Source organism: Dioscorea cayenensis, chromosome 12 (genome assembly GCF_009730915.1).
Source record: "Dioscorea cayenensis subsp. rotundata cultivar TDr96_F1 chromosome 12, TDr96_F1_v2_PseudoChromosome.rev07_lg8_w22 25.fasta, whole genome shotgun sequence".
Lineage (NCBI taxonomy): Eukaryota > Viridiplantae > Streptophyta > Magnoliopsida > Dioscoreales > Dioscoreaceae > Dioscorea > Dioscorea cayenensis.
The window spans coordinates 2,238,716-2,252,940 of NC_052482.1; the positions used below are offsets into that span (position 1 = coordinate 2,238,716).

General features: G+C 35.0%; 1 protein-coding gene across 1 annotated transcript; it reads right to left on the minus strand.

Annotated features, from left to right (window-relative positions):
• Nucleotides 1-7,817: 7,817 nt before the first annotated feature.
• LOC120273784 lies at nucleotides 7,818-8,249 on the minus strand. The gene has a single exon (XM_039280488.1). It carries the CDS (start codon nucleotides 8,247-8,249, stop codon nucleotides 7,818-7,820), a length of 432 nt encoding a protein of 143 aa, XP_039136422.1.
• Between the last annotated feature and the right edge of the window lie 5,976 nt (nucleotides 8,250-14,225).

A 14,225-nucleotide genomic window follows, 5' to 3' on the forward strand; every position in this document is an offset into this window, starting at 1 on the left:
TTTTCTAAATTCTTTGTTTTAAAATTGGTGTTGCTCTCCTTTATACTCTGCTCTCAAGTATTTTTCACTTTTATCATGATGATTATTAATTTTCAATATATATTATGCTTAAGTTATACTAAAAATTTTACAGAAATTTATTTTTAAAAACTTATAATATTTACAATATTATCATTAATTTTATGACTGAGCAGTAGGATAATTCTCAAGAAATGTAATTGACAACTTTGGTAAAAATTCTTTCTCTCAACCTAATCGCAATAGTTTATATGCAGTTAGTTGATTTTTAAACATCCAAATTATCATCCTTACTGTGTTTTACCACTTAAGACTGAGTAATGCTAGTACTTACACAAGTGGTATCACGATAGCTCTCCCAAATGATGTGCATCTATTACAACTCTCTTTTTCTTTTTGGTGGACTCTAACATCATTCTTTTTAGTGTATCTCTCAACATAACAAATTATGAGTTTATGGTTCTCAAGCTATTGGTTTTCTTGGTGTTCTTGATATTGATCTATATGATTCTCACTGGACTTAATTTAATCTTCCTCTTCTTCCAGATAATGCAAGTTTTAGCTTCATAAATGGGAGAGCGAGGAATTTTAAGAAGATCTTTCAAATAAATGAACTCATCCTAGGATCTAAAAATTAAGAACTAAGTTTTTATGAAGAGGAGCTCTAAAAGCTTTTATTAGAAAAACTAAAAAGAAACTATACAAAAGATAAAACAAAGAACTACAAGAAAAAAACTACCAAAAACAACTACAAGATTACACACAGAACAAGCTTACAGAAATGAAAAATGACAGATTAAAAAGTGACACCAATCCTCAGGAGATTCTTCATGATCCAACGAGGTAAATCACGGCCTTGGTGGTACAAAGTCAGCTCATGGAGGCTACTACCATGAGTAGCTAAACAGAAAGCGGCCATAGCCCAACATCTAGGAATCGTATGAAAATTGATCTCTCCCAAACTTCCCATAATATATCTGATATTATCCATCAATGCATTAGCTCTCCAGTTCTGTTGATGATATCCATTCTTTAAAGCCACAACAAGCTCATCATTGGTAAGAAATACATGCCGAACAGATAGATTGCTCAAATGAAAATGAAGGAGAGAAATCCTCGTAGCCTCCATCTCCGCTTCTAGTGTACAATTAGCATTTAGACCAAAGCAACCTGCAAGCAAAATTTTAGCATTAGAGTCAAAGATATAGAACCCAGCCCCAGAATTAGATAGCTCATTATTCCATTTTCCTGCAATGATCATAAAGGGGCTATCATGGGCTGTAAAATTATTCAAGATCAGGTTTCTTCCAGGCTAAGATACAGATGTATAAAAGTACTCCCTAACATGAGCAACAGACTTACACGCCAACAACCAGCAGTCCAATTTATCATTTCTAAAAACCACATTACATCTTGTCTTCCAAATATGCCAAGCAGTCCCAGCAATGATATATTGAGAAAAAAAATTCTTACCAACCATCGATGGGCTAAGCCAATTCCCAAAACAGAATCCTTCCTCAAAGTTAAAATTCTTACCAATCATATTCTTGACATGAGCCCAAATGATTTGAGTCTTAGGACAAAGATGCATAAGATGTTCAGCATTTTCAATCTCCAAACTGTAGAACACACAGTTAGATTGTGGACCCAAATTGAGTCTATATAGATAGTCAAAAGTTTTAACCCCATTATGAAATAATAACCAAATAAAGTGTTTAACTCTAGGGGCGATACGCAACTGCCAAATATTGCCCCAACCATCCCAATGATACCGCTGGACAGCCAAATTAGAGAAGTGAGAATAGATGATAGTAGAGAATTTAGTTTTCTTAACCTTGGGAAACCAGACCCAAACATTATCAGTATCATAGCAGATCTTGCCATGACTAATGACATCTGGATTTAAAAAACAGCCAAATAATTTCTTTAAAGCATACATGTTCCAATGAGTATCCAAAATAAGATCAGATATCTGTAAATTTTTAAAATTTTCCTCCATATTCTGATAAGTTGGCTTAAAGGCAATAGGGGTCTCAAAATACCAAGGATCAAACAAGAAAGATGTCTACATAGGATTAATCAGTAAATAATCCAAAGAATTAGCTTTAATAATTTTAGTAGTAACGATATAATCCTCGATAGAACCAAGAATAGTTAGATTGGATATCATCAAATCGTGGTTATGTAAGCACCATACTTATGATGAATAATGTCTACCCAAATGGTTTTTCTCGCTTATTACGTAGATTGAAAAATGTTTTTCAGCCATAAGAGAAGTTTTTCTGAGTTGTGCAAATTCGGATGGAAAGCCCCCGACGATTTCATCAAGCATAGCATCTCGTTCACATTACATGTAGTTCATGCCTTTTCTATTGCCTCCCTTAGACCAAAAGAAAAATCTAGCTAATTTAGCAATTTCCTCCAAAATAGTATTAGGCACAGGGTGTACTGACAGATAGTAGAGAGGTGTAGACAGGATGGAAGAGTTGATCAAAATTGTCTTACCCACAGCAGAGATCTTAGAGTGATTCCAAATAGCAACAGATCTTCTAATTCTATCCAGCATACTATTGAAATGAGAAAGAGCAAGTCTCTTCGGGGCAACAAGAATACCAAGATACGTTAAAGGAAAAGTCCCAGGCTTAAAGTGAAGGTGTTGCTAATGCTATGCTTCAATATTTTGTTGAATCTTTTGGGAAAGAAGATTTCAGACTTAGTTTTATTAGCTTTTTGACCAGTTAGCCGTTGATAGATAGAAAGGCAGAGGTTGATGTTGTGAACAATTTTCCTAGAAGCTTGAGTAATAAGGATAAGAACATCTGCATACATGAGGTGATTAAAATTATTGGTAAGATTAGGACTAAAACCCGGAATCATCTGATGTTTCATCGCAAAGTTGAGCATAGCTGTCAGATTCTGAGCAGCCAGAATAAAAAGATACTGGGAAATAGGATCACCCTGTCTGAGGCCTCTAGAAGCATTAATCCAATCAGTGGGTTGCTTATTAATCAAGAAGGAAAAAGAAGCAGATCTAATGCACTCATTAATCCAAGAAATCCAAATGCTAGGAAATTTCATTCGGCATCGAATGCACAACCTCTTGAAGGGCAATGATATTATCAAAAGGGGTACGACCAGATACAAAACCACATTGCTCCTTACCAATTAAATAAGGTAAAATGTTCTTAAGACTATTAGCTAAAATTTTAGAAATGATTTTGTAGCAAACATTACAAAAAGAGATGGGACGAAAATCATCAACAAAAATAGGATTGGGTTTTTTAGGAATTAAAGCAATATAAGTTTGGCCCAAAGACTTAGGTAACATAGCATTATCAAAAAAATAGCGAACAGCCATAAATAAAGAATCACCAACCTCATCCCAGAAGAAGCGATAAAATTCAGCGTTAATACCATCTGGGCCAGGACTTTTACCTGAGGGTAGAGACTAAAGAGCTTGAAAGATTTCAAATTTAGTTACCTCTTTAGTAAGCATTTCACTGTCTCTAGGATTCACAGTAGGCAAATCATCAGGGATACGACCAGATGATTATCAAAAGGGGCATGACCAGATACAAAACCACATTGCTCCTTACCAATTAAATAAGGTAAAATGTTCTTAAGACGATTAGCTAAAGTTTTAGAAATGATTTTGTAGCAAACATTACAAACAGAGATGGGACGGAAATCATCAACAGAAATAGGATTGGGTTTTTTAGGAATTAAAGCAATATAAGTTTGGCCCAAAGACTTAGGTAACATAGCATTATCGATAGCGAACAAACTATAAATAAAGAATCACCAACCTCATCCCGTAATAGCTGATAAAAATTCAGCTACATACCATCTCGGCTGTGACTTTTACTCCGAGGGTAGAGACTAAAGAGCTTGAAAGATTTCAAATTTAGTTACCTCTTTAGTAAGCATTTCACTGTCTCTAGGATTCACAGTAGGCAAATCATCAGGGAGTGCTTGAAAAACATCATTAAAGGAGATATTAGAAGAATCAGTCCACATATCAAAGAAAAAATTAACAAAAGTGCTTTCAATACCTATTTGATCTGTGAAACAAATGCCATTAGAATTTGTAATTTGCATGATGGAATTAACATGATTACGAATACGAATATTATTGTGAAAAAGGGAGGTATTGTAATTACCGCCGGCCAATGTCCCTCATTAGGCTCAGGACACATGGGTGAAGATGAATTGCTCTGGTTTTCCAAGCTCCAGCGGCTGCAGGAGTTAGTTCCATGGACAATAACACCACATGAATAACAAAACATAGGTAATCTTTCATACAGGACCACAACGAATACACGATGAGAATCATCACCGATCCAGAATCCTTGTTTCAGTGGTTTGGCCAGGTCCAGTTCCACACAAACTCACGCAAATTTTGATCTGGACAACGAAGAAGTATAGTCATCCACTTTGAGTAAACGGCCAATACAGGAGGTAATTGTTTCCAAAGCTTCGCCATCCCAAAACTCCACAGGCAAGTTGTGGAATTGCTCACATACAGCAGTTGTAGTTAACTTGGAGAATACTGGTTCAAAGAAAGGCTGCCACTGTGCAAGCTGCAAGATAATCCCATTCACAAACCATGGGCCTTCAAACAAAATCTTCTGCATGATCTCCTGAGAAGCACATCTGAGTAGAAGGTATCCGTTCGGCAAATCAGATATATCAACTTCTCCAATATTACTCCACATGGTCTGCAAGATCTTCTTAAGCTGATCAAACGGCGGTGGTTTTCCAAAGAATTTCCCATACAGAGAGTTTTGAAATCGCCTTCTAGCTCTAGACATTGTATCTCCATCCATGCGAATGAAGTCGGTAAAGTTGGCTTTGAGCTTGTTTAACATCGAGCTGTCTTATAACGGGGAGGGGATAGGGTGGTGCTTCACTGTAATAGCCACCCAGGAAGGTGAAGGATGCGAGGGAGGTCCCCCGCTTGCCATAGAAAGGGGGAAGGAGAACTGGGGCTCAGTGGAGAGGAGTCAGTGGAGATTACTTTTTTTTTAAAAAAAAATTAAGAACTAAGGTTTTGGGATAAAGATGGTAAAGCCAAAGTATGGGGCGTCAAGAACCCTCTTTGTTGTACTTTCAATTGTTGTAGATGCTATAGAGATGGCACACCAACTTGAGGATGTTAAGAGGATCATGATCCTAGGCTGTGTTAAGGAGATCAATCACAATAGTCAATGGGGTGGCGAGAAATATTTGGTACTAGAAATTGAGTTTGGGATTGATGGAGATATTATGATCATTGAAGTTGAGGTTGGCACTCAAGTGTTTGGGATTGGATCACTCTAATAATGAGAACTCGGAACGATGCTTGAGATTTTACAACGGAAGATACTATAATAGTATTGTTTATGTATACGGTCATCTATACGAGTGCATGCCAAGTCCGCACGACTCTCTGGGAGTGTTGTGTGGGCACACACCTTCTCGCATACACTGTAAAAAATTAATATTCACATATAGTCTCCTATACGAGTGCATTCTAGTCCCCACGATTCTCTGGACGACCTATGCAGCATCTTCTGTGGGAACACACTTCCCCGCACAGTTTTTGGGATGTGCTATGCGGCCTTGTATGCAGTCATGACACCGTATGCTTGCCTGTATGCTTCCCTAGACTTTCACAAAAGCTCCAAAAACACCTCAAACCCCTCCCTCCCTCCCCTTGGGTGTTAGAATGTGATATAAACCCATAAACCAAGCTAGCAACATGATTTTAGAATGAAAAAACCCTTCAAATTGGGGAAAACCCATAGGATTCGTTAGAGCCTTTTCACCTTTTCATTACATCAATAATAGGATTACAAGGGGTTTCTCTCTAGATACAACTAGAGGATTACAACAAGAAGGCATAACAAGTCAAGAGCTCACTCTCAACAACACATACATCATCACTTAAAGATGGATAACAATGATTATAACATCAAGAAGAGATCAAAGGAAGATCAAACAGTAAGTTAGGAGAGCTACCCGTAAGGATTCACTACCCAAAATCTGGGCAAAGTCTGACAGCATTTTGCCGTCCGATCTTCTTGCTTGCTCAACCCTAATCCCCTTTCTTCTTCCTCTTCTTCTTGGTTTCCTTGCCCTCTTTCTTGCTTTTTGACCCCTCTCATTCATTCTCAGTGGTGAAATGAGGATTTACTAGAAGGGGAGGGGGGGCTAATTCAAAATGTAAAAAAGAAATTACATCTACAAAAACATTTGTCTAAAATATAAAATAATGAGATAATATAAGTTTTAATTAAAACAACCATACTTTGAATACATACGTTGGACACGAAAGCATAAAATAGCTATCGATGGACGCTTGAACTAGAACCAACCCCAGCGTCATTGCCAGAAATGTGAGGTATGCGATTAAGAGAAGGTAGTTGCATTAGTCAACTTTGCATTTTCTGAAAGCTTTGTAGAATCACCTCATTATCAATAGTTGAAAAAACCTCCCGCTCGATATAGACAACAGGGCTATCATTCATCCACTCATCCCCATTTTGTTGCAAAAGTCAGTTTTCACAACATTCATAGATGAAAACACCCTCCAACACTAGTTGTTGCAACAAGTAAAACTAACGCAATTTGATTAGGCGATAAATGAGTGGAAAAATAGCATGTTTACCTACCTCAACCATCTTTCTTGCAAAGCGACCCAAGTCCCCAATATCTAGAAAATCGTCATCATTCCGCACATCGTAAATGAAAATCATAAGTTGATCCTCAAGCATCATGAGCTCAGTTATTGTTAAATCTTTAGGATAAAGTTCTGCAAGACGAAGTAACTTGTGATGTTGAATTTGGAGAATGAATCCCTCAGATCAAGACATGACATGAGAAGAAGTAACTCCATGCTAGCTTCTGAGAAACGGTTTTGCATTTCTTGTGCAATTAAATCAATAACCTAACATCATAACAATAATAAAATCACAAACATTACTAAAAAAAATACATTAATGATATTTACAAAAGCATAATAAATATTAAAAATACTAACCTCGAAAAAATTTCAATATGATAATGGTGAAAATGAGTAATGACTTGCCCTTCCCTTCTCGAACGACCACGGATTCGCATATTATCCCCCATATTAGGCACCGAGATTGAGTTTCCTTCACAAAAATATCTAGCTTCCTCCAAAAATGTCTCCCATCCTATCTCCCTAAAGTCTTGAAGTTGAGTCTTCACAACTTCAATCAAACGTATAGCTTGAACAATATTTTGATCTTTTTGTTGTAATGCAAGAGATAACTCATTTGTTATCCCCAATAAATGTCTCATCAAATACATCACAAATACAAATTGATAATCTTTTTGTAATCAAACTTGCCACTATACCTCTATTATCATTAGAAACACCATCATCATGTATGTTTTGTAGCACCTCTAACACTGAAGTCCACATTGAGATTAGACGGAGAATAGTAGTGTAATGTAATCCCCAACGAGTATCCCCCGGTCTTGCTAAACTGGATTCTTGAATTTTTTCCTCTGCCACTTACTATTTCCATCTTCTCTAATTGCTCAATTAACTTACCATGGTGATTATGCCGAAGTTAGTCTCTCCTTTTGCACGATGCTCCAGCCGCGTTAATAATCATTGTAATATATTAGAAAAAATCACTTACAATTAGATTGTCTTTTGCAATAACAACAATCACTAATTGGAGTTGATGAACAAAACAATGGATATATCTTGCATATAGATTTTCTCTTAGGATAAGTGCTTTCAACCCATTGAATTTACCTCTCATATTTGAAGCCCCATCATATCCTTATCCTCTCAGTCTTGAAAGAGATAACCCATGTTTGGCAAATAGATAGTCAATGGCATTCTTCAATGATATGGATGAGGTATCTGACACATGAACCATAGTGAGGAACCGCTCTATCACACATCCATTCTTATTCACATATCTCAAAACAACTCCCATTTGCTTCTTCACTAACACATCTCTGGCTTCATCAATCATAAGGGAGAAATAGTTATCTCCAACGTCATCAATGATAGCACATGTAATCTCCGCTGCACAAGCATTTGCTAACTCCTTCTGAACTTTTGGAGAAATCATTTGATTGTTTCCAGGAGCATTTTGATTAACTGCCCTAAAAACCTTATCATGTCCACGAAAAGCCAATCCTTGCTTCAAGAGAAAAAGTGTCACATCTAAAACACCACTCAAAACGAAAAGAATATTCAATCCCATTCCTATGGAATGTAGCTAACAGGATGATCATTTTGATTTGAAATTAAATCAGATAATAATAATTTATTTTATTATAAAGAAATTATACCACACCCTTCACCGATCAACGTTTGAAGAACAATGAATTATATTGGGTGTTTTCTGTTTACCTGAAATCGGTAATTTATTTACTGTTTATAACATCAAGTCCAATATATAATATATATAAATAATATACACCATCCAATATATAATTAATCAAAATAATAATATTAATACCAGCCTCACTGAGAGCACCCAACCATCAACTAATTTCTATATCATAATTAAAGATTATTAATAAACTGAATAGCCAATCTCAACATATCATATCAAATAAATAATTTAAATTCAACCCAAAGAAAAGGAGAATCATCTAAACTAACTTACAAATAATTGCAAATAATCTTTCTTCTCAAAAAGCCAGATCTGGATTCTAGATTAAATATAAGAATTTCTGAAAAACAAAGTGATTAATATAATGATCAGAACAAAAACAATTCAAACAAAAACTTAAAAAAAGAAAATAAAAAACAAATCTACACTTAGTGAGTGGAGATACCGATCTCAATAATTAAGATTGAAGACAAATTACAAGATTTTGTATTTCTAAATTTATCCTCACAGCTCACTAGTCACTTGCTCGAACTTTCAGTTGCTCAGCCTCACAAATTCACAATCCAATGATCACCAAGAAAAGAGAGATTTTAAGCAAAGACCTGATTTTGAACTATTGAGGGTATGCCAATTTGGGTTTTGGATTTTGATCAAACTTCAGTTTAAGTCCGATAAGTGATGACCAGATAACAATCACCATATCGGATCTGGATTTTGGATCCAAACTTAAAGTCTTGTGTGACTTTGACTATGATTTTTTGAGTCTTTTGACTCTTCATCATCTTCATCCTTGCTTCATTCTTACGGCCTGCCTTTTCTTCAATTTAGAATTCAAAACTTCAGACTTCACACTTTCACACCATCTCCTGCCCACTAACGTCTCCCACCGATGACTTAATCATGGTGAGGATGTTCGGACTTGGGACTCCGGAGTTGAGGAGCACATCACAACCCAACTGGCCATTCCAAGGCCCAAGGCAAGGGCTGAACTATATGAAATTTTCTTCCTTGAGGTTGAGAGGAGGCTTCCCTCTTAGCCTATGTCCGACAAAAGACAACTTCATAGCGTTCTTCTCGGCGCCATGGGAACTAAATCCCCCACTTGCCCCCCCTTGGTTCTGCCACTACTCATTCTCTCTCACTCTCACTTGGTTTTCATCCCAATGGCAAAATTACCATTGTGCCCTCAAGTGGCTTCACTGTTGATGTAGTTTTTTTTTTCTTTTTTATTTAAGAATTGGGCTAAACCCAATTTTATTCTTTTAGCTTACAAACGAGCTGAACCCAACATCAAGCTACCCTAAGAAGGTGTTCATACATTATGGAATCGTTACATGGGTAACACATGGGTGAGCTATTTGGAAACTTGCAAAATAAGCTATGTGGGGAACCTTGCTTGTTGGGAAAGTATATCATTACTATGTATAAAAATATCTTAATTATAATAATAAAAACTAAAATACTTTCAATATTACTGAAGTTTAAAATGTAAATTAATATAATATATATATAATTATATTTTACAAATATTTATTTATTTATTTTTATAAAGTAGATAAGCTAATTTTCTCAATTAATCAAGAGCATGAGGGGCAGTTTGATACCTTAATCTCTCATTCGCCAGTTGCCCTCTCCTTTGCACATTAATGTGAAGATGGTGCAAATTTTTATTTAGATCATGAAAATATTTACTGCTATTACATCTAATTTATTAGGTATACTACCCGAATTGGTCCCTCTACTTTTCTCTCTCTTCCCTTTTGGTCCCTCTACTCAAAAATGCTCCCAACTAGTCCCTCTACTCTTGAAAATAGTTCTACTTAGTCCCTTCTATTTTAAATTGGGCAAATTAGTAGTTGTATTTTCAAAAGTAGAGGGAATAGATGGGAAGAGATTAAGGGTAGAGGGACTAATTTGGGTCATTTTCAAGAGTAGAGGGACTAGTGGGGAGCATTTCTAAGTAGATGGACCAAAAAGAAAAAGAGAGAAAACTAGAGGGACCAATTCGAGTATAATAATAATGGGGCTGTATTTAGATCTTTGATTTTTTTTTCATGAATATTGTAATCGCTGCAAAGCACAATCACAAATAATAATAATAATAATAATAACAAAAATAATAATAATAATAATAATATGGGGTAAAGTATTCAATTATTTTTTATTATGTCACTACAAGAAAGTTACAATTTAAAAACAGAATATTAGAAATAGAATTTATTCTGTTTGAACTTGCAACAGATTAGCAACGGAATAACAATCTTTTTAAATATGATTTTAATAACAACGGCTTATAAACAGGCATTTAAAAATATAATTTATTAAAATTTTAAAAACTATCCGTTTCTAATAGAAAGGGACTAGAAACAGATATAAAAATTAATATATTATTTAAATATTATTAAATATTAACAAATATCCGTTTCAAATCCGTTTCTAATAGAAAGGGACTAGAAACATATTTTAAAATTAATATATTATTTAAATATCATTAAATATTAACAAATATCCGTTTCTAATCCGTTTCTAATAGAAAGGCACTAGAAACGGATTTAAAATTAATATATTATTTAAATATCATTAAATATTAACAAATATCTATTTCTAATAGAAAGGGACTAGAAACAGATTTTAAAATTAATATATTATTTAAATATCATTAAATATTAACAAATATCCGTTTCTAATCCGTTTATAATAGGATGGGACTAGAAACGGATTTAAAAAATTAATATATTATTTAAATATTATTAAATATTAAAAAATATCCGTTTGTAATCCGTTTCTAATAGAAAAGGACTAGAAACAGATTTTAAAATAATATATTATTTAAATATCATTAAATATTAACAAATATCTGTTTCTAATCCGTTTCTAACAGAAAGGGACTAGAAACGGATTTAGAAAATTAATATATTATTTAAATATTATTAAATATTAAAAAAATATCGGTTTCTAATTCGTTTCTATTAGAAAGGGATAAGAAACAGATTTAAAAATTAATATATTATTTAAATATTATTAAATATTAAAAAAATTTTGTTTCTAATCTGTTTCTAATAGAAAGGGACTGGAAACAGATTTAAAAATTAATATATTATTTAAATATCATTAAATATAAAAAAATAATCGTTTCTAATCCGTTTCTAATAGAAAGGGACTAGAAACGGATTTAAAAAATTAATATATTTTTATTTACTGATAAGATTATATATTTTTTAATTAAAACCTAATTTTAAATTTTTTAAATTTTCTCCATTTTTTAATTAAACGTTTGTTGGCTTTTTTTAATATTAAAAAAAATTAATTACTGAAATAAATAAAATTTAAAAAAAAAGGCATGTTTAGACAAAACAGGGGTAAGTATCCCTGGTGGTCACAAATTTTTAAATAAATATAATTTGTGGCTACATACGTTTTTTTAGTATAATGTGGACACGACACTGATCGTCGCTCACAGCCACTGATTTCGTATTTGAGCATGTTTGTCGCGAAGAGTGCTTGAGGGTGGCGTCCGACGTGGATGGCTCTATAATTGGCCACCTCGGCAGCCTTCACGGGAAAGCTACCCCAAACATGAAAGTGTGACCATGATGTGACAACACGATTTTCGTGGGCCCACATCGTTACTAAAAAGCGTATGTAACCTGAGCGTCTCTATGAAAGACTGCCCTAGCCACCCGGTGATCTACCCAAGACACTGATGAAATGCCATTTTGCATTGAATGAAAACGGTATGAGTTTGCACGTGTTTTCCAAATTTATTACTATTTTTTTATAAAATTTCAGTACTGTGGATAGGAAAGAGTGGAGCTCAACTGGCCTGGTTTGAGAACCAAGCAAGTCCCTAGTTCTCACCTATCATATGATGCCACATGTCCACATAGAAAAGTAATTACAATTGAAAAAAATAAATGGACACGTGGCAGCCTGTGATAGACGAGAACCAGGAACTTGCCTGGTTATCAAACCAGGCAAGTTGAACTTGGAAAGAGTGAGAATCCCTTGGCTTCGTGGTTCTCAATCATGACGTGAGAGGCATGTTTGATACCTAATCTCTCATTCGCCAAGGAAAAGAGTTACACTCCTTTGCACATTAATGTGAAGATGGTGCAAATATTTATTCAAATCATTAAAATATTTACTGCAATTACATCTAATTTATCACGGCACTTTCCTCATATCCTCCATTCAATATGAGCTTTTGAAGTTCAAGCTCAGTCAAGCCAACTCCACTTGTGCAAGTGCAGAATGCACAGCCTTCTCCACTCTCTCTAAGTCCTTGTGCTCTGCCACAAAGACCTTGAGCCCATGGACAACATTCTTAATTACTCCAGCCTTAGCAATGGCAGAATGATTCAAGAAACAAATGGTTTGAAGAACCTTTTTCTTTTCTTTGCATGGATACATCCTCATTAATTCATCCCAAAGAGCACTAAATCTCTAAAGCAATGGTTCTACAGCAATTATGGCAACTGGACATGCAACAGCAGCACAACAAATGACAATGCTTGAAAACACCAAGTTAAAAACCTTCATTGAAACCCGAGTTCTGCCTTGGCTTCTTGTTGAGTTTTGGAGCATGGAGACTTAGTTCATTGAGAGTTGCTCTTGTGTTCCTATCAATGGGCTCGATGGACTCATCGGTGAACCAAGAAACTCTGGCGATGAGGCTATTCAATGTGTCATCAAGTGTGACCATTGGGTCTAATTGTTCAAGTCTGTTTGAGAGATGGAGAATGTTAAGTACATTGAAGATGAGATCTTCAAGGATGGAGATGAAATATTGGACTTCATTTGAGACTGAAAGAAGATAATCTGTGCTAGTGTTTGCAGTGGCACTGCTTAGCCCTGCAATAGCGTTCATGTTAATGGGAGTTGAAGATGGAACAAGGTCAGGAATTGGGTTGGGGTGTTGTAAAATATAGGACCGAATATAGCAGTATTGTAGCAAAATAAATAATAATAATGCTGAAAATAAATGACACAAAGATATTACGTGGAAACCTCCTAAATAATTAGGGTAAAAAACCACGAGCAAGGATAGAAGAATTTACTAAGTTTAAAATTTTCAAGAGTTACAAACTCTCTCTAATAATAAGGAGAAAACCAGTTGTCTCTTTTATACTAGGAGAATAGACTAACTCTCTGAATATTTTGTCATACTTCTCACTCTTCTCTTTTTTTTTCTCTCTAATTTCCTCACTCTCACTTCTCCACTTGGTTATGTGAGGATGGAATGAGGTCCTCACATATTTATAGGCCAACTAAAACCATCATTGTTGATGTGTGCACATAGAATTGGAAGCCATGGTTTAAGAAACCAGCAAATGGTTTAGAGAAGCCATGGTTTGGGGTTGGTAGCCAATGGTTTAGGCCAACAATTCTCCCACTTGAAGATTTGATTAAAAAACAATCAAATATTCACACCATTCTTTCTACCTTGCCATTCGATGTTGCTTACGTTTCTGTCAGATCACAAGAGGATCGACACCATATGAATCTGTTAGTGTTGATTGTTTTTGTCATGAAATCTGCTAGGTTATCCTTGGTATGAATCTTTTGCATGTCTACAGTACCTTCTTCTACTTTCTTACAAACGAAGTGGTACTGAACTCTGATATGTTTTATCTATGAATGAAATATTGGATTCCTTGCATGATGTAATGCACTCTAGTTATCATAATATAAAGTGATGTTCTCTTGTTTGTACCCGAGTTCTTCCAACACCATCTTCAACCACATTCCTTCTTTGCTGGCTTATGTAGCTGCCAAATACTCTACTTCTATCACTGATGTAGCCACGACTGACTGTAATTTTGAAACCCGGCTCATAACTCC